Here is a 27462-nt window from a genome sequence, read left to right on the forward strand (position 1 = left end):
GTGACCCACATTCCAAGTTCAGAGCTCCAGGCTTTTTCAGGCCAATAGAATCCCAGAGCTCTCCATTGTTTTTAGTGGCGCGCCCAACATTCCAAAGTTCTAATATCTTAAATGACAAGCACATATAATATTTACATCAAAATGTACTGTGAAGTATTAACTTGTCAAAGTTTTGTTATTACTTCATTGCACCTTTTTACATATGCCTGTCACTTACCTCCTTTCCTTTCTACATGCCGCAGCAAACTATTACGTCCAAGCATAGAGTTTAAACTTTGTGACATACGGCGAGTTCTGTGCAAAAATTCACTCACTAAAGGTACAGAGTACACATTTTTTTCTATGAGAAAGTGTCACTTGCTCAGGCATGAGAAGTGATATACTCCTGAATATCCAAGTGCATGTCAAACTAACTTACGGTAAAAGGCTTTGAAAAACAGGACCTAGATAAACAGCATCAATTAGAACTAATTTTCTGACTTTTTCTCCCCCCATATGCATTTCAGTATCAACACTTGATACCTACAGTTAACAAAAATGTTAACTTTAGTTCCCAGAATTTTTAGCAAGACCAGGAACTCATTGCCATAAAGATGAACCTAAACGTAGGGCCACTTTCCCAATAAGTTCACAAATCCCCAGACACACTGGTGTACACTCATGTCTTGTGGAGATTTACTCCTAACTGCCCTATTCACAAAGGTGATAGGTGTATGTGTGTGTAGCCTATGAGTGTCTAAAGTTCACTCCCAGCAATACCTTTGAAACATCTCTTTGTGGCAAATAGTCATGCAAATGTTTATGAAAAATCCTGATTTTAAGATATCTATTGAGGTTTCAGGTTGGAAAATATTGAATTTTCGTGCATTGCATGAGATATCTCTTCTCAATCATCAGGGAAAGAAAGTGCATTTCTAGACACCCACATATTAGTTTTTACTGCAGAAGTGGTGCAGGTCTTCGGAAAGACTATAAAATTACAAGTAAACCTTCAATACAAGTAGCTTAACGTTTTTCCCATCTAAATTGCTAATAATTCACACGTTTGATTTAAGGTTTATTTTTGTGAATTAGATCAATAAAGTTTTCCCAATCCATCTACTCATAGCATGCTATGGCCAAAAAAGAAATGTTCACTAGGGAACACTTCCGTGGACACTTTTCCGTTCTTAACCATGTACAGTGCTTAATTTGTAAAAAAATAAATAATAAGTGCCAGGACTCAAGGTACTAATCACTGGGCCAGTGTTGCTGGCATAACCCACATCACTTTGTACTGCAGGATTAAGTTAAAGTTTTAACATTCTTTAAATCTATATTAAATAGTTTGATGTTCCACATGCTGTTTAAAAATACACAGCGCCACCATATGGTGATTTCTCAAAAATATTTGCAGGTGTTTGGAAATAAACGCAGGCATGTCGAACACCTGAAAAAAACAGCATGAATTAAGCACTGCATGTGGATTAACATATGTACTTTGAACAGGTTCCTAATCTGTGAAACTGTGTCTTGCTCTTTTTATTTACACATGCATTTCAGCTTGTTCCAACAATGTTACATTATCAAGAAACACTCCCATGTGGGTGGGTTGACAAAAAACATTATCTGATCACATAATTTCAAAGCACCTAACACACATTTTCCAGATTTTGCATACTGAAATTGATTTACACAAAGGAATAATGCATGTAAGTTAAAGAAAATGTTCAAAGGCCCTCATTATCACTTACCTTTAATGTGGTAATGCCACACCTTTGTGAATAAATTCCAACATGTCTAATGTGCTCTCCTAGAAGAAAAACATTTCTCCGTCCCAAGAGATCCTTGGTCTTTTGACAACAAAGTAAGAGTCCTTCAAAGAGGTGAACATGTTCGGGCTGTATACATAGAAACTGGTATATGAGTTGGTGTGTCTTACATTTGTACCCTTGCCTTACTGGGGGTGTCAGGAAGAGACCATGAGTAGGTCTGGTTTACACCAGGCTCGCTCCTTGATTTCGCCATTACTACAAGAGTAAGCCACAGCAAAATCTGTGTGAATCAGGCCTCTGTTGCTGCACCTTTCCTTTGAAAGAGAATGTTGGAAGTTGGATAGCATCTGCCCACATTATTACCTCAAGTACCTTTGAAAGTAACTGAAAAGAGACTTTTTTAGATTTCAGTTATTATTCTCTGAAAGGGGTATGTATTCATGATAACAGAGATTAGCACCCAAAGATGGTTATATGATTTAAGTCACCATGTTATCCGTTCACTCTTCTGGCAACATGAATGGGGTCAAATAATAAATTTCCTCTTCAAAGAGTTCATATTCAAAGGCTGCATCTGTGCCATATGTGGTCCATAGAATAGCCTATGCAACTCTTAACAATAAACCTCATCAACAACGAAAGCTTGACACCTTTGTAGCTTTACCCAGATTTGACTTCTATAAAAGTTATGGCAAAGTTTTGTATATCACTCATTCCCCTTTAGGATCTTTTAGTGCTAGGAAGGTGTGAAGGCAGGTGTATGATTTGAAGAGAATTATTGAGGAGTGTGACTGAACAAATTAGCTGTAAAAACTGTTACTTAAGAGGGGCTAGAAAGGACTTCTTCTCGTAAGTCCAGTGGGAGCATTCCAGAGGGAAAAGGCAAAGAAACCAAAAAATGAACACTATGAAGTTTAGCGCTGTCCAAAACATAGGGATCATAAACAGTATTCATCAAGTCTACTGCTCTAGAAGAGAAGTGTCTGATGAGATGGGAAATGAAAGAACCGTGTGAAATATTATATATGTAGCAGTGTACAAGACAGATAATGTTAGAAAAATTCTGGACTGAATGAGTGACCAATATACCTACCTCAAGATGGGAGATTCTATGCAGATTCAGGGATAGGAAGTCACAATCTTGGCAAAATAATTCTAATCTCATTCAGAGCAAAGGAGAAAGGACGTATTATTGCCCAAATATATAACAATTAAATAAGATGCAACTACTGTAGCAAAGGCAGATTGTTGACCTTCAAAAGTAAAATAGTGAGGTACTTTTTGTAATCTCTGTATTTGATAAGTACAGGAATATGCTATCGGAGTATGCTATATCGAAAGCCTAGGAGGACTTTTGTAATGTTAAATCAATCTTGATTTCCAAATGTTTTAGTGAGAATGAGGACAGACAGGGGAACAACTCAAAGTTGTTTAAGCACTATGGCATGTTTCTGAAGGCAATACTGATTGCAAAAGACCTCAACACCAATTTGTATGCCTTAGGCACAGGTGAGGGCCCTTAACAACCTTTAAGGCTATTAGAGCATTCCATCTACTGGGTTGGAATGTTATAAGTTAGAACGAGACAAGCAGAAAGACACACATTGAAATGTTCGAGCTGAAGGTCTGTACCAGCAGTTATGGGCCCTGAGCTACTTCATTATCTTCAAATGGAACTCTTAAAATTCTAATTTTCTAATGTTCCTTAAAGAGTGGCCCCATGTCAACTATGAGTGGCATCTTTGCCACTTATCTATTTGCTTTGGCAAATTTCATGTTTCTTTAACAAAGTGTTTTTAGACCACAAACAGATGCATATGGTCACATTAAGGGCACTGAAACAGGAAACGTTTTCTTCCATCCACATTTTTCAAATACTTTGGCATTCCAATAAATGACATCACAACCTCTACATAATCTATTTCCTCATGAGTACATTACTGTAGCTTAAATTTAAGAACTTAGAAAATATTCCCTGCAGCTAAGTTAGATATGTTGATGTATCTATTGTGTATGTATGGTTATAGTGTACATCAAGATTATATAATAGTCCAGTTACAGTGATTTAGCTGTGATACAGTATGTGTGTTTTAATAAAACAAATGATATATTTTACTGTTTTTCAGCAATATGTAGACAGCCCTGTGGTAAAAATATGGAGTGTGCTGCTCCAAACACATGTCGTTGCAAACCTGGCTATTCTGGATACAACTGTCAAACAGGTACATGAACATAAAAGGACCAACTTTCTGAAATGTAGTAAATAGCCAAGAAATCATTATTAAATTAAAATTAAAATCTTGATTTTACACAGCTCTGTGTCGGCCTGATTGCAAGAATCGTGGAAAGTGCATTATGCCAAATGTCTGTGAATGTCCTCCAGGATATGGCGGTCCTACGTGTGATGACGGTAAAGAAATACTTTCATTTTTTAAGACCAAAGTAATGGATTTTCATATATATAATGTAACAGGATATTTATAATATAAATTACGACTTATGATATAAAGTAGAACTCCTTAGCTTCCTTTCAGTATTGGCAATGAAAAAGCAGAAGGCTTGATTTTCTGCTTCACTTGTAGTCAGATCGATTTCTGCTGATAAGTGTGTCACATACCAGGAATTGAGCATCATATTCAGTCATTCTCCTGTGTATTACAATATTGCAGGGTCTTTATGGTTTCAGATTTTTCAGCCCAACACCAATGTGTGTTTACTTACGCATTTAATGTAGGCAATGTATATTGCTCTAACCAATGCTTAATTTGAGGCCGTGGTTTCCAGTGCGGGGCACTGGCACTTTTCTTTTGGGCTGGCACTTATTTGTCTGCCTCAAGCTTTTACTATGAGCAAAAGACACACATAGGAAAGATGGAGGAAGAGAAAAATGAAAAATGATCACATTATAGAAAGCAGAAAGCTACAGGAGTGAGTTGAAGGGGCAGGGAGTGACTGTAAATGGATTAAAGAGACCCGAGATGGCTTCAGGAGTACGCTGCCTCAGTATTCAGTTCTCACACATTTAATTGCAGCGGCCGCGTATTTTCAAAGGAGAGCTTTTGGCACAGGCACGTTTTTATTTACAAATTAAGCACTAACTCTAACAATGTAAATAAACAGCCACACACATGTGAGGAAAACTGATAAAAATGTTCTATAATGGTCTTGAGTAAGTTGTGGAACTACGCAGAAATCTGTGTTGATGTGAATCACCAGCCTCCATGATGTGTGTCTTTGTTGGCAAATGTACCTTTTTGGCTAGCAAAACGTTATTTCTACAAAGGAAGTAAAAAGTGACTGTTTGCCTGTGCCACTTTGGAGTCCCAGAAAATATGTTTTCAGAGAGAATCATATAAGTAGTGAGAAACTGAAAAAACTGGATTTGCGTGTATATGCTTCTAAAAGAGGAGAAAACACAAAATAGACCAATGCCCTAGAGCTGTGAACACCTAAATCATGGACATCAATTATGGGTAGTTCTGGTTAGCTCTGCTAATGCTATGCTTGACTTGCATTTTGGTATCTTTGTTGCTGCCCTTGCTACCAAAGATGACACACTCAATTAAGGCAGTTTTAGGACTCCTCTGTTTACTTTGTATAGTGTTCACTCTTACTCTTCTGGAAAAGATAGAACAGCTCCAGTGTACTTTAATTATTGTCTTTTTTAGGTCTGGCATAGGGACAGCCTTAGCTGCTTTGACAGTCTCATGTTTAAAACAATCATAATAAAAATACATACAGATACATACGTTACCCCTTTTGTTCAACCCTCTTCATCATTTGGTCTCTTCAAGAGCCATTCACATTTTGCTTCAGCTCACCACAGCCTACAGGATGGAGCAATGGGCCACCCCACTTAAACCATTTTCTCTCTTCAGTGTAAGGATTACATTTTTCTCTTGGACTTGTGTGCGTTTAACTACAAAATAGGCCACATAACTTCTAGGTCTGGGAGGCCAATCTACGCTTTCCTTTCTGCTTCCATTTTATTTTGTTTACTTTTGAGAAGGGACACTTGTGCAATGAACTATGTGTATGTACTTTATTTTTGAAAGCATAAGAATGCCACCTCTGGTTCTGAAATTTCTTTTTGCATGTCTCACACACACACACACAATAAGCTCTTGAGCTATTTGAAGGTTATAGCATAAGACCATTTTTGATGAATAGTCCTATCATCCTCTAGTCTTCCCTTGATGACTTAGATTACAAATTGATTGGAGATCTATTCCTGGATAAAATTCCACTCTGCTGAACTATAAGTGGGCTGGTGTTCCCACACCTGCTTTTCTGGGTGCGGGAACATCAGACCCAACTTTAGTGGCTGTGAATCTTGCTAGTAAAAAAACACTTAAAAATTAATGCTATGTTAACCCCAGGGTAACTTGAAGATGGGGGAGCTCCATTGTGCCAGGCAACATTCTCTGTTTTCCTCAGCCACCCTGTTGAGAGCTGGTGGTAAAGGTGTATTGTAAACTGCATGGGAATTCCATGTGGTATTATGCCTAGTAATTCCTTATTTTCATGGTTACTCTCCATTCTGTTGGTTTTTAACTCTTAATGGAGGGGAAGAAGTGTGGCAATAACGGCCTGAAACAGTAATTCCATCGAGCCGGTGCCTCTACAACTGTTTCCTCCTAGCTCGTAATCAGGCCTTTAATCTGTATCATGCAAACCTTTTTCTCTTTTATTTGCCCTTCTTAGGATTCTGTTTCCCATACTTATGTGAGTAACACAGGATTTTGGGACAACCTAATGGCTTTACAGACACGTAGCAATCAGTGCAGAAAGCTTCATTTGAATTTTAATAATTAATGTGCAGTTTCTATATTATATTTTGCACTTTTCTTCTGTTCTTGCAGCATACTGTGATCCACCTTGTCAACATGGAGGGGACTGTCTGGCTAGAAATGTTTGCACCTGTCCCTTTGGTTTTGTTGGACCACGATGTGAAACAAGTAAGGATGGCTGCACTGAAAATGGATTTGTTTGCAATTAGTGACAGAGTAAAACCTCAGAATAAATATCGGGCCTTATTAGGATCCCATTCAATACAGAGCATAGACTCTAAACCAGTTCATGCTTTTGTATTTCATGAAATTGCACTGTTCATAGTGCAGCCATTAACTGAGAAATATTGGGTCCCGGGCTCATTGTGCCACTGGATTGAAGCTAGCCTGGCTGATGAGGGCCAATACCCGGAAACTAGTTCCAGAATGCTTGTTTCCAGTCCAGTGAGGACCTGGCCTGGCAGTTCGGGCTGGACTGTTCACATGGGGAGGAGGGTCAAGACTGATTTGATTGCATATGGCTAGGTACAAACTGGGGTGGCATGGTGTGCAAAAAAAAAAAAGATGGATTAAAATGCAGCCTGAGCGATTGCCAGTGGTTGAGATTAATTCAAGCATTCCATCCATCACCTTGCATTGTCTGTAGCAACAGCACTAACTTAGTGATTTTGTTACCTTGGTACTGCACAGTGAACTGGATCATGACTCAGCCATAATGCTCTAACATGAATGTACATGCTGGCTGTAAGCCTATTGGTTATGTCTATGCAATTGCATGGTCTACAGTGCATACATTTAACTCCAAATGTCTCAAATTCTTCAAGTTGTAATGCTTTAGCTGCAAAAAGGACAGCTTGGAAAAAGAAAGGCTCACACAACCACTGCTCAAAGTTTCTAAGCTTGAAGTCTGCAGCTCATGTGATCTCTCAGGAAAATTTCTGAATTCAATGAATGCTTATTTGACTGTGCTGTTACATAAAGGCAAGCATTCATTTCTGTTCAGAAATGGCGCACCAAGGGGCAAATGTACTCAGCTTTTTTTGTGTTCCCAATTCACACTATTGGCACATTTGTGTTTTCAAAAAATCATTTTGGTATGAATGAAACCCAAACTGTGATTGGATAGTAGTTACTGAATTGCAGTTTGGGTTTATGACCAACCACCAATTTGTTCTTTGGAAGGGCCATATTTAGGGTGTCCTTCCAAATAACGAATTGGAATGGTATATATTAATATTTTGTGATCAAATTCTGGTCACAAGTATTAATACTTTAACAACTACAAAGGTACTGGTAAGCCGTTCAGTAATGAGAAGGGAGTCCCCTTAAGACCTCTACACTTTTATGAATGTTAATAAAAAAAGTTTGTTTAAGATGAGGCAATAGTTTACGGGACCACTGCATCTCCTTAAACAAAAAAAAGAAAACAGAAACAATAAAACAAAGAACTTTTCTTTTTAAACCCGGTACCATTTCCTTCCTTTATTAAAAAGCAATCACATGCATCCTGTGATGACTGTGATTTCACAGTAGGTCATCATTTTCAGCCTCCTCATTAATAATCGTGAGGCAGGTTAAATTGCCACCCAATATTAATCGTCCATTTGTGAACTGACCTATTAGTAGATAAGTCATTTTGCAAATCACTACAGTAGTCACATAAATACTGGTCGCAACTTGCAACCAGTTGTAAGTACATTTGTCTCATAGTTATGAAATGGCCCCACGGTGTCCTATGTGTTTGCCTGGTCTGGTTGCAAATCTTCAATGCACACTGTGTACATCACAATCTCCTCCCTAGCCATTTGAGATGTGAGGCTTTATTGTTTAGTGGTCTATATTTTTATTGTTGTTTCCAAAACTATGCTTCCGCCTGCTTCTGAACATTCATTGATTATGTCATATCGTAGTATTCAAAAATATATATATTACTGTTTTCATATGGTGTACTTTTTTAATCCACAATGTTATTTCCAAAAACTAGAAATTACTTTTTCACTGCTTATCTATTTTAATCCTTCATTCAGTGGTTTGCAATCGACACTGTGAAAATGGCGGTGAATGTGTTGCTCCAGAGGTCTGCAAGTGTAAACCAGGCTGGTATGGCCCGACGTGTAGCACTGGTAATTCACGTTCCTTGTTTTTATATTTGATTACGTATTTTTTTTTTTATTGCTCTAATAAAGTCCCTTGTTAATTATTAGACTATGATGAAGTAAATAATAATTGTGTAGCGAACAGTTAAATACCACTGACCTTGTTTGATAACCTGGCTCTGTTGTGTATATTTCCATAATAATATCTTAACAGAAGTTTATGTATTTTTCCTCTCTTTCCCGCAGCTCTTTGTAGCCCCGTGTGCCTCAATGGTGGAACGTGCATGAAGTCAAATGTGTGCCTCTGTCCGAACGGATTCTTTGGGCCTCAGTGTCAGAACGGTAATCTAGACAATGATTCATTTTTTTTCTTGATGACGTAACGTTGTAAAGCTGAATAACTTCACACTGTTCTTCACGTATTTTCATTTGACTTCTTCTTTCTTTACTTCTCCTTTCCTCATGTATTTATCTGTTACGAAGTTCATATGGCTAGATTATAGAAATTGTCCCAGGAGAATGATGGGTGTTAATTCTGTTTTTGAGCTTCTGTGTATTTTTTAGCATAGTATGGGGTGTAAACAATTGTGGAGTCCCTGGAATAGTTCACTTTGAGCAAGTGCAAAGTTAGTACTCAACCCATGCAAACTGGTAATTTCCTGACTGAATCAAATGCGGAAATGCCATTTTCTATGGAGTCTGCTCTCTATTACACATACAGACACTCGAACAAATGGCCCTGAATATATGGCATAACTTTGCACCTCTAAGGGGTTGACACATGCCTAGTGCATTCCTCAGAGTACCGTTTGGATACAGAGGGGCCCGGTCAGCTATGGTGGATACACATGGCGGATACCATAGGCTGTGCACCCTGCCCATCAGATGGTGCTTGTTTCCATGATCTGCACTGTCTGCATTGCATATCCTTATTCTGTGGGGCATCTTTCTTTAATGGAGTGGCTGACCATCGTTTGTCTCAGGTGTACTTCGTTAGGATGAATACTAATGCAAACCAGGACCCTGCACCCCTACCTCAAACTAGCCTCTGGTTTCACTGGACTCATTGGAAGACATGTGGCTGTATTACAGAAATATACACAATAGTGCAACAAGTATTTACAAGAATTACCTTCTTTTGAGGCAGCTTAGTATCAGAGAAGGAGCCACAAACATTGGTGAGACAATGACCAGTGGCGCATGGTACCATTGGTTTCAATCTAAGCACAACCGCTTTTCCACCTAGGAAGAATGTCTAGTTGTCAACCAGGCCCGGCTCTCAACATCATTTCTCATAGAGCCTACTCGCTCAGCCTTGGCCTTGCCGAACATTATTTAATTGCACACCCTTGGCTTTTGCCATTGCAAAAGGCCTAATGGGCTATACCTTTTTTGTTGTTGTATTCTTTTACAAAAGAAACGCCCCTGCATGTTAAAAGCAGACAAGATACTACAGCACTTTTAAATATGTGAACCGACCTATTTAAAAGTGTGAGTTCAGGATGTGTGCATCCTGACCTGACATATTTAAAAGTGCTCTCTTGTATGCTTTTAACATGCAGGAACATTACACTTTAGTAATCAGCTTATATCACTATAATGTGAGGCATTTATTAAAGCTGTTAATAAATGCCTCTCAATGTAGTGATATAAAATAATGTACTAAAATGGAAGGCTCCCTCCTGCACTTTAAAAGCATGCAAGAGACTAGAGCACTTTTAAATATGTCAGTTCAGGATGCATATATTATGTCTGATGTGTGGTTAAACCCTGTGCATTTGTGGTATTATGGTTGCTTATCTAACTATTAGTGCTCAATTTCAAGTATTATCAGATTTAGATTACAACTATAATGTCCTTTGTATTGAACCTAGTGTTTTAGATGTTAATTGTATTGTCTTCTGAATAACTTTAACTAGGAATTGTCAGTATTTGATTGTTGGTTTGTAATATTATTTTTTGATTCCGAGTTTGCACTCTTTGTAATTTTAATATGTCCCCTTCCCTTGACCAATCTGCAAATAAAAATGGGTGAAACAGAGCTCAACAGGGCCTCTTTGAATGTGCCCCATCCGATCTCTCAAATGATTCCAAATGTGGAAGTATGGGTGACAAAACATCTGACCTTCTGCAATTAAAATGAGAACTATTTTTGTACAGTTATTTCCAAATACCTCTGAATAAATGGTCACCAATCTTTATGTGACAAGTGCCTTGCCATCGTTCATTGCCTGATGTTCACCCATTACTGAAATGTAATCTAAAATGTGAGTCTACAGTGTGCACGTCAAAGTATGGATAGTTTATTTATTATTTGTGACCTACAGAGACTCGTTCAAGACCAAACATAAAATGTTATAGCATGCATGCTCAATACTTTCTGGTTGCTCAAGGACTCCCTATGAATTAATAAGCATCAATGACACTTGCAGAAATGAACTTCTGTAATGTCAAACAATAATAACATCCAGAGGTACAGTATTGAAGAGCTTCAAAGGCCCTAGTATTAGTGCGGTTTAATGGCCACATGCAGTTGTGAACATCAATGACCTCATGGACTAAAATCAATTTTGCCTAGCACTGGCAGAACAAATTGGGGTTAACATGAATGGGATTCACTGGCCAATGTTTTGGCCCCAGCAAAAGTGATCATCAGTGGCCCTATGGAATAGTGAATTGACACATCAAATTGATCTGATGTGTTCTCTATTCACTGCTTCATTTTATATACTGTATAACTCTACATCCTGGCCAATTGCATTGGGTGGACACCTGTTGTATGTTGAATGTCACCCTGGGAGTGAAGCTTGTTGTTGTAGTGATTTTTCAATAATTGTCTTTGTTTTGTCCCAAAGTAGTACCAGAGCCTGGATCCTGCACTTGCTGAACTTTGGGAGACAGCTCTAGAAAACTATTATTTTTGTCCACTGGAAACTGTGCTTATAAGGTCACTAGCAATCTAGTTTTTTGTTTGTTTTTCTTTTTTTACTTTTCACTTGCAAGTCCTTGTGTGGATAGTTAAATCAGCTACACCACATGCAAGCCAATCCCTAGCATTAGAAACCATCACAACTAAAATAAGTTCTCCCACTAATTCGTGGAACATTCTACAGGTATATCTCTGTCCACATGGAAATTCTCCAGTTAGAAGATCATCTCTCTATGATCAGTGTTGACATTTCACATACTGATCTGATTGAAAATATTTTGTTTGAATACCTTACAGTCTCCCATTCCTCTATGAAAAACATCCTAGGAAGTGATCCTCAGTTGGAACTGTCTGAGCATGAGCATCAGTTTGCTCAGCTCTCAATACATTAGCTCATATAAAGCAAAGGCAGTCTGGCCCTTTTAAGAAATATAAGGCTTGGTATACCCCTGAGTTAAACGAAATACAAGAGGAGTTCTGAAACATAGAGCACCAAGGCTGAAATGAGTATGCTCCATCCTTAATTTTTTAATGGCAAATGCTCAACCAAACTTGTAAGTCAGCAATCAGATCAGCTAAAGCTTTCGGTTACTCCCATAAAATTCTAAAATTCTGGCTGCCCTGTACTAAAAGACCTGCATGGAACAAGTCAAAGGTCCACTGCCTTATGCAGGCAGTATGTGGCGTCCTTTCATGTCAATATATCCAGAGTTATAGCCTCACTAGCCTTGTGCAGAGACAAAAAGTTCCCCATCATCCAATTTGATAAATTGGTTTTCTCAATTGATGTTCTCCATTGTTACAGAATGGGCACACTGTTCCTGTTAGAAATGGGGTTCCTGGTTGGCTAAGGTAGGTACCTAAGCCAGGCAGGAACCACCACTCTAATCAGGGCAAGGGAGTTACACACTCAAGATAACCCCTGCTTGCCCCCTTGGTAGCTTGGCACGAGCATTGAGGCTTAACCCAGAGGCAATGTGTAAAGCGTTTGCCCATCGCACACACCAGTGATACAATAAATACACCATAAAAGAGACTCCACGCAGGGGTGTATAAAATAGGTTTCTGTATTCCATGTATATATATCATTATACCAAAGTGACGATATTCACAAGTACTGTGTTCGCAACACAAATCCCAAGTCAGTACTCATTATCTTGGTTAGGCAAGAACAAGATTGTTATATATCAAGGCATCAGTCACAGCAAGTAAGTTATGGTAGTAACTGCATGAATCACCATGCAACATAAGGCCAAAGATATCACATTTCATAAATACTATGTAGGTATTCACACAACATAAATCATGAATGTTGCACATAGAATGACATGGCTGTACGATGACTCAATATGCAAGAGGACAAATGATGGTCAAAATATTATCCAGGTAGAAAATATTACAGTACATCCCATACATCCCTAAGTGTCATCATAGCAGTAGGGAGCATGATAACTGGACGCCTTATGCACATATGGTGACCATAATCGTTATCTTGGTACTTCTAGACTCAAAAATTATATACATCCCACAACATCAGTGCAGGAGGTGTAACAGTATACCATATAATGCCCCGAAAACAAACACAGGTGCAGGCCCCCCTGTTCCCATATTAGGTGGATTACAGGAATCCTAAGAGAGAACCTGGTGAGATATGCTACATGCTGCAGGGCTTGGCAGAGAGGACTTCCTGGACTTCCTCACACACCGAGCAGATCAAAAGGCAGCTACGGTGACCACAAAGTGGAGGCTCTGAAGGAGACCAGGCTGCCCACGAACGAGCAGTGCGGCTGCCGAGGGCCTGGGGCACACACAATACTGGTGAGAGCCCCTGGCAGCATGGGGCACTCCTTTTGGAGTTGACCCCGCTACCCTGAACCTCCACCGCTACAGTCTTCTTCCTGGGGCCGGTTCTGTGGACTCTGGCCCACGCTGGTCCCTAGGGCAGGTCCTGCTGTGCTGATGATGGGAGGCTTACTGGTTGCCTTGGCAAAGTGCCGAAGGCTCAGTGTGCTCCAGCCTCGGCCTGGAGTCGTGTGTCAGTTAGGGGTGCCTTTCGAGTAATTCCAGCAGAGCGTGATCAATACACGCTGGGGCACAATATAGTGCTCATACAGCAGCACACAACAAGGGCAAAATACTACATGTTGCTTCTCGTGGGACCATAGAAAGTGCTCCGTCACATGTTTACCCGAAATCTAGGCTGCATGAACTGGGTATGCAGTCCAGCCCTTGGAGAGCACTCGAGGTCACAATGCAGGCAGCCAGCAGCAGGTCAGCTCATTAGGTAGCTATGGAGATGTGGCAGTCCTTCCAGCCACCACATTTGAGCAAGGCTCCCTAATGGCGCATCCTCCTGGCAGTTCTTGAGGTGCCACTGTAGTCAGGTAACAGGCTGGAAGCAGGGCAACAAGGCAAAAGTAATTGAGATAAGTCCTTTGGGCCACCCAGAAGACACAAGGCAGGAGGGCAACATAAGAAGAGCAGTCCAGATGATTCCTTTGCATAGTCCAGCAGTCCTTCTGACAGAGGTTCTCTAAATTCAGGGGGCAAGAGGCCCTCTACTTATCCTCTAAAATGTCTTTGTTCAGGGTGTAACTTCAAAGGGGTGCTTTCAAGTCAAGCACAACACGCTTTCAACCTAACCCCATATCCAGACATCAGTAGGGGCTACTCAGTCCATTGTGTGAGGGCAGGACACAGCCTATTCACATGTAAGGTGTGAACGAACCTCCCTCTCCCCAGACAATGAAGACTATCAAAATGCAGATGCCTCTTCTGCCACACCCAGCCCTTCCTATGTTATAGTTGTCTGGAAAGTATGCACCAAGAGGAACTGTCACTTGGCCCCAGTTGGGGATTGGAGTCAGGCTGAAAGCACTAGAGATATAAGAACAGATAACTGCCCACTTTCTAAAAGTGGCAATTCTAAAATAGTAATGCAAAATCCACCTACGCCAGTAAGCAGGATTTCTCAATACCATTCCTAACATACTAAACATGCCCATGCTACTCCTTACAGATCAGAAGATACTACTTAGACATATGTCAGGGCATTTCCAATGAAATCTTGTGAGAGGAGCAGCACTCACAGTAGTGAGAAACTAAATAGACTGTCACTACTAGGACATATAGTGCATAAAGAGAAATGTGTTACCTTTTACATACACAACACCCTGCCTATAGGGCTATCTAGGACCTATCTTAGGGGTGACTTAGGTGTAGCAAAAAGGGAGTTTAGGCCTTTGCAAGTAGTTTGCACGCCATGTCAGCGTGGCAGTAAACTATGCGTGCAGGCTCTGCAGTGGCAGGCCTGAGACAAGCTTGAAAGGTTACTTCTGTGGGTGGCACAATCAGAGCTGCAGACCAACTAGTAGCATTTCATTTACCTGCCCTGCGCATATGGTATACCAGTTTACAAGGGACTCACAGGTAACTTAAATAAGCCGAACAGGTGTAAGCGAATTATACCACGTTTTACAACCAGAGAGCACATGCACATTAGCACTGATTAGCAGTGGTAAAGTGCCCAGAGTCCTAAAGCCAACAAAAAAAAGGTCAGAAACATAGAAGGAGGAAGGCAAAAAGTTTGGGGATTACCCTGCAGGAAGGACCAATTCAAATAGTTCCAGTATGCCCCAGGCCCACATTTCAAAAGGTGCGCCTGGTGTGGACAGGGGCAGTAGACTCTGTTATGATGTATATGCTCATGTCAGGATGCTTCCATGTCGGCCTGTGTTTGAAAAAGGGACAGAGATCCCCCTGCAGGTGGTTGCAGGGGGTGATTTCTCCCACCTGCAGGCGAATGTCTATGGCCTCCATGGGACCCTCTTTGCCCCTCAGAGAGCTCCCCCCAGGCAGCTTACTAACAATGAGTCACCTTTTTTGTTGTGCACTCTTAAGGGCCTAATTACCTCTGTACCATTGTCCATACTTGGAAGCGGGCCAGGGGCAGAGTCAAAGTGTTTCTCTCATTTGCATGGGGCTACACTCCCATGCATATGAAGGACCTCCGTCTCAAAACAGCACTAGCGCTACATGTGTCCCACCACAATCAGCTTTACAAAAGGGGCTGCACACACATTTATGGCCCCTCCTGTAATGCCATATTGTCCCAGGGGTAGTGGTGCAATCAATGATGTCATTTGACATGTCATGAGTTATGTAATATGAGGTTATAAGTAGTGTATGGCAAAGGCACAAGTTATAGTTAGTTTAATCAACTACAATTAGTGAATTTCAGTGTTTTTTTTTGTTTTTTTAAACAGCTATTTTTATTAAATATATTTATAAAGTTCACTTACATCCCCAAAGGGATAGCCTGGTGCTAGACCTCATACTTGCCCAGTTCCAACCACAACCTTAGAGCGTAAACAACCAAGTCTTCAACATTTTCTGAAAGGCTAACAAATCCTGAGTCATGAGACATGGCAACAATGGTTATTCCCACAGGACTAAAGAAGCCAACAGTTAAAAAAGGTCCTCTTGGCCAAACAGAGTGGTTTATTTTTTTAAAGTTAGGACATAGCGGGAGAACAGCAACCTTCGAGATATCACTATATTTTGACCTTTACTAAGTCAAAAAACGGCTGATCAGATTTACACCACATCACAAAAAGCACACTTTCTGAGTAAAGATGTAGGGCCCCATTACGAGGCTGGCAGTCATCAGACCTCCAGCCTTGCCATTGCAGTCTTACCACCACGGACGCGGCAGTAAAGACTGCCACATTACGAGTTTTGAGGCTTGGCTGAAGCCAAACCTCCACAACACCGCCTGTCGCACCGACATGGCTGGCAGTGTGCACATCCAACCCGGTGGCAGGACCAGCCTCCCGGCCAGATTACAAGGCTGCAGACCGCCAGGTTTTCTGTGGTGGTCACCCCACCACAAAAACCCTGGCAGTCACGTACCTGGTGACAGGAATCCCATTCCTGTTGCCGACACATGCACCCCCAAACAGCCAGACATATGCACATCCCCTCTACACCCATCTGCACACTTACAAACACCTCCCACCCCTTCACGCACATATGCATTCACATACACATCCCTCAGCAAACACATACATCCACACAAACACCCCCACTCACTCGCAAAAATGCAGACACACATCTCCACTCACTCGCACACATGCACTCAGACACCTCCATACACGCCCACATACACACACAAACATTCACATTTAATTACATACAAGCAGGTATTCACCACCCCCTCTGCATACATGCATTCACAGTACACCTCCTTCCCCCCTCCGCATACACACACACACACATGCACCCACAAACACAGACACCCTATCCCCTCACTTTCAGACAGCCACTTACCTTCTCCATCAAGGAGGTCTTCCGGGAGGGGATGGGTCCTGGCGGTCTTGCACCGCCAGCTCCACCACACCTGCAGGACTCCGCCAAGCAGTATTATGGCTTGTAATACTCCGGGTGGAGTCTTACTGGCGTGGCGATGCTGGTGATGCAACCGCATCTTCAGAGTCAGACTTCCGCCCATAAATGGGCAGTAGTCCTTTAATGACTCCTAATATGGCAGCAACAGACCGCCAGCACTGGCAGTCTGATTCCTGCAACGGCTTTGGTGGTCTTCCAAAAAGGCCGCCGAAGTTGTAATGAGGCCCTTAGTTTCTGCCAAATTTGATATAGTTTTGTTCGGCCATTTTGTTTCTGAAGTCATCAAGGAGTTCCATGACCATTTCAAGGAATGAGGCCAATGGAACTCTGAGGTGACTTGCAATATTCTTATCATGTACGGCAGGGGGGATTTTATTCCTTATATAACATTGTCACACCATCACCATTCCCTCAAACCACTGACATAATTAATGCGTAGCTCTTTCATGAGAAAGAGAGAACATGGTTGCAAACATGAAGAATAAAGTAGAATCTCTAGTGCAAAATAGCTGTTAAATATTTGTTGTAAAAGATATTAGACCCAGTTTAATACAAGTGAGTTTTTAAGAAAAAGGCACTGCAGCTCGGAATGTGTAGACATATGCAGATTCTAACTTTTGTATAAATACCTAAAGAGAGCAACAAATAAACATGATGCCATAAATATGTACTTTCTGCTTTTCACTGTACAGCTAGAAACACAGAGGAGAGGAAATAAAACACATATAATTTCTCATAATTACAGAGGTCTAAGCAGTCCTTTTAGACCAAGTCACTTTTAGGAGTGTCAAAATCTATTTTTTATTATACATGATCAAAACATCACTTGCACAGCAATTGTAGCAGCAACTTGTGTTTGTGCGCCTCTTTCAGTCAGAGATGTAAATTATATTGCAAGGACATCTCCGCCTCTGGATCATGGTATTATCCGGTCAGGAATGGTGGAATACATTTGCATCATCAGTACAACGAGCAGGCTTAGTAAAATGAATAATTAAATAAGGCTGACAGAGTCCTTTAGAAGGCTGTGACTGCAAGATATAATTTCTTGAAGTCGGTGCCACCACTGCAGGTCACAAGTCTCCATAACAGTTCTGAGGTAGGGACTTCATTTTGTGGGATGACTTACCTACGCACTTCTATCAACGCAACACCATTTGTAGCTGAACGTTGGCGAATACCCATGTATTTGCAACATGCTGAGAGTTCTGTGTCATTCAAGACACTTCGGTTCACTTCAGTGGCAATGTAGAAATAAATTGTAATCAACACAATAATCCTCACACAGGCTTGAACTGCGGGCCACACAAGTTGAGTGTGATCTAAATTCGAGATGCCCGATTGTTGCTTCTCGTCTGTGGTTGCCGATACAGCTGGCAATTTTGCTAGCACTGCTAGACATTAATCATAAGGATCTATTTGACAGAACCATATGTAGTCCCGTTATGCTAAATACCTGCCAATTAGGAAGGTTGTAACGTTATGCTTGACCTTCATATGGAAAAGCATGTTTGCATTACATGCTTTATACTGGCAATTGTTATTGTTTAAATTAAGGCATTATGTGGGCCATGTGCATTGACAGGATAATATTTAAATGCGTGGTTTAGCAGATTTTCAGCTCATCTGTCAGCCTTCCCTCACATGTCGGAAAAACGAAATCACCTAATTTCGGAAACTGGGAGAAACCATGCAGATTCATTAAATCATTTGCAATATACATTTAATGATACTTATTACCCAAACCTCGTGATTTCAGAACATAGACCTTAGTCCCTTTTTTTGTCTGTAGGGCTGTTTAAACATTGCTTTATGACTTTATGAGTGTGTTACCGTTTTATTTTATTTAATGACGGAGTTGCAGAAAAAAAGACGTGTGCAAAAAGCTGAAGAATGTTTTTAGTAGGTTGTTCTTGTAGAGGTCCAGGCTTAATCCTGCATTTCTATGAAAGAGCTAAGAGTTCTTCAGGCACCCCTGAAACTGAGCAGCAAGTCATAACTACTACGAGAGTAAGTCACAACAAATTCACTGTGGAGCAGGCCCTGTGCGTGTTTATTATCTGTTTGTGTGAGGGGCAAGGCTCAAAATGTACTGCATGCCATATTCAGAGAATAACGGGTGATGTAGTGATCGCCATCTACTGAAAGTCCCAACCTGCCATTAATAACGCTGACAGATACTGAAAAGATACCACTTTGCCCCTTTTCCCACCTTACTCACGAATATTAATTCACACACACTTACAAAAAATGATATTTCCGGGTTCACTCACTTTCTAACTGTAAGTCTCTCAAAATTCTTCAGTTTGCTCTTGGGGGCCTAGAGAATGGACAAGGAGAGAATTGACTGGATCAGGTGCAGCAAGGGGACCATTGGTAAGGACAAAGGTCAAGCCAGTGATAGCAGATGCTGCCTTCAGCAACCCCTAATCGACATCCAAACCCACTTCACTTATTCATATTGTATTTCCCACAATTCCTCCCCTTTACAGTAGTTAATGGCAACCCTGTTTCCTAACTATATACCTCCTTCCTAATCCCTCTACTTTCCTCGCTAATCTCAAAATCCCTTTTAATTTCTATTCCCTATCAATATCGCCCTCTTACACCTTATGAAACGCCTAGTCTACTCAAAATTCTCCAACCCTACCGGTATGCTCATTGTAGAACATCACTCTTTGGAGTGCTGTGTTCTTCAGTCTGCTGTATACACAATATACAAACAGAAAGGCGTACTATATTGTAGGTCTATAATATACATGTGCATAACATAAACCATAACACATACACTGCTAAATCATACATTCAGATGGTTATTATTATCCAACACAATGGTATTCATTTTATTAACCTCAGAAAGATCAGTCTTGCACTGGCCTCTATATCATCGACCTATTCTCTGTTTTCTCCTGCAGCGGTTTGCAACCCTCCCTGCAAGAATGGCGGTCACTGCATGAGGAATAACGTCTGCACTTGTCCTGAAGGCTACAATGGGAAAAGGTGCCAAAAAAGTAAGATTTTGCAAACATTAACAAAAGTACTACTTTTCAAAATGTCCTTTCTGGAGTTGGAATGTTCTTACTGGTACTGCCATCTCTTAAGGTGTCTGCGATCCAATGTGCATGAACGGTGGACGGTGTGTGGGGCCCAACGTGTGTTCGTGTCCCTCAGGGTGGAAAGGAAAAAAATGCAACACACGTAAGTCTATTATTCAAATCTTAACATTTTTGGAACATTTCCCAAAATAATAGTTCTGCTCGAATTCGCATCTGTGAGCTATATGTGTGTCAAGCATTAAGATCTAGTTGCTTTTTTATTTGAGTCAAATTAAGCATTTAGCTAAGGCGTTACAACAATTCATCACATCAGAAACCATTTAGACACATATAATTCAAATGCTGCACTTGCTAGCAGCTGTTTCTGAAACTGACTGGTTGAACCACCCTCTAAGGCCCCAGTCATGCAGGGTGGTGAGAAAATGCATATTTCTGTACATGTGTTACTTTGCCAATGCCTCTTTCAAGGTTAAACAAGAACACACACAAGACCATGGAATGCTCAATTACTGAGTTTGATGTTGCATAGCAAAACTAATGGCAAAAGGTTTTGTAAACGTTTCTTAATGCCAAAACACTGCGAAATGTGATAACCTAGCAGCTAACTTCAACTGTCTGCATTCATTTTATGTATTTGTTTTTACAGATTTATCAAAGCTAGATAAATTATTATAATTACTAGAAATTGAATTGTTTTTCTTGGATGCTTTTTCTTGAGGTACTGGAGCAGTCTCTTTCTCCAAGTCATCAACGAACATTTAAAAGGGCATCTTATTGAGTATTTTCTTGCAACTTTCCATAGTGGTGACTTTTGAGGCAAGGGTTTAAATAACATTAAACGCTGTGGCCAATGTTATTCCTTCGGAAAATGTATATGAATCTTTGCCTACCTTAGGTGTTGTCTGATTCACACTAGTGTTTGTAATCATAGTCTCAGTCAATGAGCCAGCATATCCAGGTAAAAGACTACAATGTAGCAAACATGGTAGGAGTCCTGGCCCTCTGCCTAAATGGTATTTAGCTACAAAATTGACAACTCAGTTGTTCGAAGCCCCAGCTTCTGAGTTTCAATTAAAAACAAAAATGTTTTTGTCTCTAAAAATTCATCGCCTACATGAGGAAGGTCCCACTTTAAAATAAAGAGACGATTAATTAGAGTGCTAGGAGCCTCACTGTCTCTTTTTTCCTCTTTAACATAGCTCTGGTAGTCTGCATAGGGACACAGTTCATTTAATTAACATTTTAAGTAGTTTTGCAGGCCTTGCAACGTGGTAAATATAGCACGGTCTAAGCACTCCTAAAGATAACAAGGCATATGGTTCTGTCTTTCAAAGAGGAACGTCCACAGTTAGTATTTCCAGATGGTGGGGGCACTTAATGGATTGTGTGCACCTGCTATATCTAAACGTTTCACTAGGCATGACTAGGAACAGCTCCTTAAAAAGGAGTTGCAATCATCATATTGCATGATGATGTCCATAGAGCCATAAAGACTTGAATGATAGCTAAAACAAAAGGTATTTACTCTTGTCTATTGCACTCAGCTGAAGGATGAAGAGGATTAACTTTAATATCTATTTTGAACTGGAAAGATGCACATTTGGGCCAAGGAAACCCAAAGGTAGGGTTATCACAAATAATGTCAAAAAAGTGTCTCAGCAGACCAATGCCCCATGTCATAAGCTTTATTTTGTCAATTAGTCTGACCATGTGCTATGCAAGGACCTCATGACAACTGGGTAGCACCTTCCATTGAGGTACCTCCAAAAGTCATCAGGCACTGTTATGTTTTCATGGTGGGAATCAGCTGCCAAGCAGTGCAGCATCTCTTCTCTTCTATCACGTAGACGAGAGCAGCAATGTTCTTCAGATAATAAGACTTGGCCCTACCCCTTCGGAAAGACAATAACAACAATGCTACAATAAGGTTCTACCATCTGCAAACAACACCAAGTATAAAGTTCCCTTGGAAATCCAGTAAAACGTAGGAAACTCAGACAGAAAGTCCAGGGCAGCCACTGTCACAATAGAAGGCAGGTAATGATCCTTTAATGGCCCTGTCAGGGGGATTCCATTGATGGCCACAGGGAGTAAGTGGCTGAGCAGGTACATCAGTGGCTGAGCAATTGGCTTTGCATGGCAGTCAGTGTCCAGTCTGGGCCAGACAATAGTTTTAGCAGCAGGGTCTGTGAATGTGTAGCAAAGTTGAGGGTTTGTCAGTGGAGGGGACAGTTGGCCCAGAGGATTTTCTAGAGGGTTAATAGCCTGATTTAGATCTTGGTGGATGGGTTACTTGTCACAAACGTGATGGTTATTCCGTGTGCTGTATTACAATTTTCATAGAATACAATGGAATCGTAATACGGCGGATTGAATATCTGTCATGTTTGTGACAGAGTAACCCCGTCCGCCAAGATCGAAATCAGGCCCTAAGTGTTTAACAATATCAATTAGTGGTTGAGTAAGGGAGTCACTTAGCTAGTAGGGTGAACTCGAGAATGAGAAGGGGTTAACAGTGGTTGATCTTGCATAGTAAAGTACTGATAAGGAGAAGCCAAACATGGACAGGATAAGTAAGTTAAAACCAGTGCACTAACAGGGGTGAGTGGTTTTGGCAAGAAAGATAGTTAGGGGGCCTGTGAATTTGCAGGAGTTGTCATTGGTAGGGCAGCTGGATGATATAGGGAGCCGGTGGCCTATGAGAACTTCATTAGGTTGTTAATGAAGAAAACGTTAAGAAAACAAAGTCAGTGACTCAGGCCCATATTTATACTTTTTGACGCAAAACTGCGCTAACGCAGTTTTGCGCCCAAAAAATTAGCGCCGGCTAACGCCATTCTGAAGCGCCATGCGGGCGCCGTATTTATTGAATGACGTTAGCCGGCGTTAGCCGCCGGCGCTGTCTGGTGTGCGTTAAAAAAAACGATGTACACCAGGCAGCGCCGGCGTAGGGGGAAAATGGCGTATGGGCGTCCACAAATGGTGCAAGTCAGGCTGAGGCAAAAAAATTGCCTTAACCCGATTTGCGGCATTTTTTTACGACGCCCATCCCCCACAGAAATTACTTCTGTCGCCTGGGCATGGTCATTGGGCATAGTGGCATGTAGGGGGGCACAAATCAGGGCCCCCTATGCCACAATTTTTTTTTTTTAAAATACTTACCTGAACTTACCTTAATGTCCCTGGGGTGGGTCCCTCCATCCTTGGGTGTCCTCCTGGGGTGGGCAAGGGTGGCAGGGGGTGTCGCTGGGGGCAGGGGAGGGCACCTCTGGGCTCATTCTGAGCCCACAGGTCCCTTAACGCCTGCCCTGACCCAGGCGCTAAAATCCGGCGCAAATGCGGGTTTTTTAGACCCGCCCACTCCCGGGCGTCATTTTTGCCCAGGAGTATAAATACGACGCATATGCATCGGAGTCATTTTTTAAGACGGGTACGCCTACCTTGCATATAATTAACGCAAGGAAGGTGTTCACGCAAAAAAATTACGCTAACTCCATGAACTTTGGCGCTAGACGCGTCTAACGCCAAAGTATAAATATGGAGTTAGTTTTGCGTCGAAAAAAACGACGCAAATTTGGCGCAAACGGAGTATAAATATGCCCCTCAATATGTAATTGGGTGACCACCAGGAGAAAGTCACTCTCTAAACAGGGAAGTCAGCATATGAGTATTTGAAGTCTGTAGTAGGAGAGGGATATTAATGTCCCATATGAGAAATCCTTTCAGGAGTCGGGGACTTAGCAGTTGGGCTAAGATTTTCAGTGGCCATTCATGGTGAAGATTATGTTTGAAAGGGCATGTTGATTGCTGTGTAACAAATTATGTGTGGTTGACAATTTGGAGTAAATGGATCAACAATATTGATCTGATAAAGCACAGTGACTGGTCTGTTTGATTCAGGGACTCGAATGGGAGAGGCACCAGTCATGCAATTGATTGCCACTTTAGCTAAGAGAATCAGTGGCTGGTGGCAGGGTTCCATAGTCTGTTGCTGAGTTGCAATTACTGAGAAGGGTAGATCAGGTTTTTAGTTGGGAGAGTTGGTGGCTGGACATTATCTAGACATAAGAATTTACGCTGGACAAATGGAATTAGTCCCTGAACAGCTGGAATCACTGGATAATATTCAGGTTGATGGAAAGTGTGCTATTGGAGGAGCAGGCAGGTCAGAAATTATTTTTGCAAAGAGGAATATGTACAAGGAGAGCTAAGGGAATAATGACAGTTAGTGCTGTTATATTAAAAAAATGATCCTGTGGAGGAGCTAGAGCATTGAAGAAATTGACAGGATGTTTTATATAAACAAAGTGACCAGTTATGTTGTATCATTCAAAACGTTTGCAATTATCTAGGGTTTCAGCTATGGCTCATTCTCTTCCTGGATGCTGTGGATGTATGAGGCTGGCTGTAGTATAGTGCTCCAACTAACAGAAGGGCAGCTGTTCAGGTCTGTGTAGAGACGAAAATAAAATTGAGTGGCACAAAGGAACTAATGCAATATGTCTCTTATGTGCCCACTGTCTCAACAATAGATGTATTTCTTCTGCTTAGGGTGCGCCCTTGCATCTCTTACAGAACAAATGGCAAGGTGATGAAAGTAATGCTTGATTTAATCTCGAGTGTCATTAGCAATTGCTCAGTGGCACAACCTAGTCAGCTCTAGAGAACACAAGATCAGTTTTGTTTGTTTAGGCCTCATCAGTGAGGTAAAGCTTGGGTTCTGTGTCACAGTGAGTGTGGGACCCATAGCTGGGCACATCCTCCACACTTAGGGTGTGTAATGTAACTCTCAGCCACTTCGGGCTGCATTTCAGTCCACCTTTTTGTGCCTGTATCTCTTACTACAGCTCACGTCTTCTGTGGTATGGAGGAAGCAAACGGAGAGCAAAACATTCAGTTCACTTTGTTGACAATAAGAAACCTTCCAATCCTAAGTTCATTGCTGGTCCCAACAATTAGCACTGTATGTAGAAAATAAAAGTTAAATATTTTACTTAAACCAAAAAATTGCTATCCCAACAACCACGAATTGTCTAGATGAATGCGAGCCACAGTGCAAATATATAGGTAACTTACAACCTTCATTCCCATTATATTTAAATGTAAGTCAAATCCAATCAAAATTGCAAAAAAGGCCATTTAGGCAAATATATTGAGTTTGGTGAGAAAGGTAATATTTTATATGATGCATCTGAGGATGGCATTTATGGTGAACTCTGTTATCATATGTGTTCTATGCTGTCATACGCTGTGCATTGACGAGGCAGAATTTTTGTAGGTTTATGGTTTTCATGGGTATGCTTAACGTCCCTTCGATTAACTTCCCTTCTACTGATATGTTTTCTGGAATTCTCTCCAGCCTGAGAGAAGATTCTCTAGACCTTCTGACACTAAGGTCTTATGAGCTGATTAAGAGTTTGTTGGAGAGGGTACTCTCTAGCAAAGGAGTGCTCTCCCTACCAAACTCACTGTCTGTCCACCTAATTTAGAGGTGGGCTGACCACCAGGTTTACACACATGCAGTAGGAGTAGAGGCCATCATGGGTAAGTCATCTGATTGTCCACCCTACTTAGAGTGGAAGGTTGGATGGCTTTTTATTTTACTGTCTGTCACCATCAGGCATATATTGGTGGTGAGGGACAGGGAAAAAAAAAGTTACCCCTTCACCATGGAAAACATCCATGGTGTCAGTAGTTTTTTTTTCCCAAAAAAATAAGCACCTGCTTTGGGATTTAGTTTTTGGAAATAAAAATTGGAAAAGTTTGCCATCTGGCCATCAAACATGAAAATTCCATCTGCCAAACTCCCAACAGTGTGGCCGCCACCTATGCAATGCCCTCCTCGCAGGAGCTATTGTGGGTTTGCAGGTAGGTTGGCAGGCGGAAACCTAAGTGTACATTGCAATGGTGCTGGCCAAATGCATGGGCAGTGCAGGGGCCTCCCTGTTGCCCCTTGCACCTGTTCTCTGCCAGCCATTTCATGGCAGTGTTACCTCCATGAAACCGCTGGCAGAGAACAAGGTCATAATCCACAGGGCAGGCCCTGGCAGATTACGACCCCTGCCACCTCCAGACCACCGGGATCCAAGATCCTTGTGGAGCTGTCAGTTCCCTGGCAGTCCGACGGCCTGGGTTGTAATGCGGCGGTTGGGCCACCTCATTGGCAGCAGTCCAGACCACCACCACGAGTGGCCATTGCTCAAGGTATGAGCATGAGCAGAGATCCCAGTTGGAAGCAGCCTTCCATCACATTGCAGTGAAACAAATATTTTAGCGATCTTGGTGATTGTACATTTATATTTTAAAGTGTACATCAGAATAAATGGGGATTATATCAATACTGACTTTTTTCTTGACAGTGCTGCCATTTTGATTGATAGGAAAGTTTGAAATTTTTCTATTGAAATGTGCTAATGTAGCTAAGGAGTCTGTAATATTATTTCTTAATATTATGCTATGTTGTGTTGTTTGATGCCATTGTGTTATGTTCTGAGATCCGAACAGCACTGCATTCTCATTAGCATTTGGTGGGTAATCATTAGGCATTGAACCGAACCAGTTGAGGGTCATGAAAGTGTTTTGTATTTGGGTTCAAGAAAACCCCATAAGCATGTGGTAGGACTACACTATATCACCTCCTTTTAAGTGTTCTTCTTTGAAACAGACGAATTAGCCCATGTTTAAGAGGTCTTAGGGTTATAACACTGAATTCACACAAAGGGTCTTTGTTGTACCAGTAGGTAGTATTGATTGCATCCTTTCACACCCCTTCATTAAGCACTCTACATAGCCTGCCACCAAACTAGATCAGAACTGGCAGTGCACACTGCTGATATATGTTGAGATTTTTGTGGTCACAAGAACAAATCCTGAAAATTCTAACCCAGCCTTTTCTTCTTCCAAAATTCATGAACTGTCATTACATCTGCTATTTCATTGTCCTTAGGATAGGAAAACCAATTGCATGGAGAGTTAATGCTAGTAATATGCTGCCTATGGTTGTTAGGATCATTTATTAATTATGCTATTTTCATAAGGGTGATTTTATTTTTGTGTGAAGCTATTCTGAATAAAATGCTAGTAAGTTATGTGCCTACCTTTGAAATCTATGTTATGTAGGATATGCAAGTTGCATTTCATACCCCTCGCTGGCTAATTCATCCTTTGATACTACCAATGGCATTTAAATACATAGCGGTTTCTAATGGGTGATAATAGTTTTAAATCAAATGTTCCTGCTTTACTGATTTTTCTGTTTGTATATGTTGTATCAATATATGACAGACATTATAAAATTATCAAAGTACACAGGCAAACATTAGTAAAGAGACAAAATAAAACCTAACACTGTTAAACTTTTAAGACAAAGTAGCAAATCTGAGCATGAGTTATGTGAGTATGCTGCAGCAGAGTCAGTGAGTCAGAGCATTT

General features: G+C 41.1%; 1 protein-coding gene across 2 annotated transcripts in view; it reads left to right on the plus strand.

Annotated features, from left to right (window-relative positions):
- The window catches only part of VWDE (von Willebrand factor D and EGF domains), a 388413-nt gene that overhangs the window by 344425 nt on the left and 16526 nt on the right, over positions 1-27462 (plus strand). For both annotated transcript variants that reach the window (XM_069211824.1, XM_069211825.1), the window contains 7 exons: positions 3881-3976; positions 4069-4164; positions 6617-6712; positions 8572-8667; positions 8887-8982; positions 19891-19986; positions 20078-20173. In XM_069211824.1, coding sequence (XP_069067925.1) covers positions 3881-3976; positions 4069-4164; positions 6617-6712; positions 8572-8667; positions 8887-8982; positions 19891-19986; positions 20078-20173 — 672 coding nt within the window. The remainder of the gene's footprint in view (positions 1-3880; positions 3977-4068; positions 4165-6616; positions 6713-8571; positions 8668-8886; positions 8983-19890; positions 19987-20077; positions 20174-27462) is intronic.

The sequence above is a fragment of the Pleurodeles waltl genome, chromosome 10 (assembly GCF_031143425.1).
Source record: "Pleurodeles waltl isolate 20211129_DDA chromosome 10, aPleWal1.hap1.20221129, whole genome shotgun sequence".
Classification (NCBI taxonomy): domain Eukaryota; kingdom Metazoa; phylum Chordata; class Amphibia; order Caudata; family Salamandridae; genus Pleurodeles; species Pleurodeles waltl.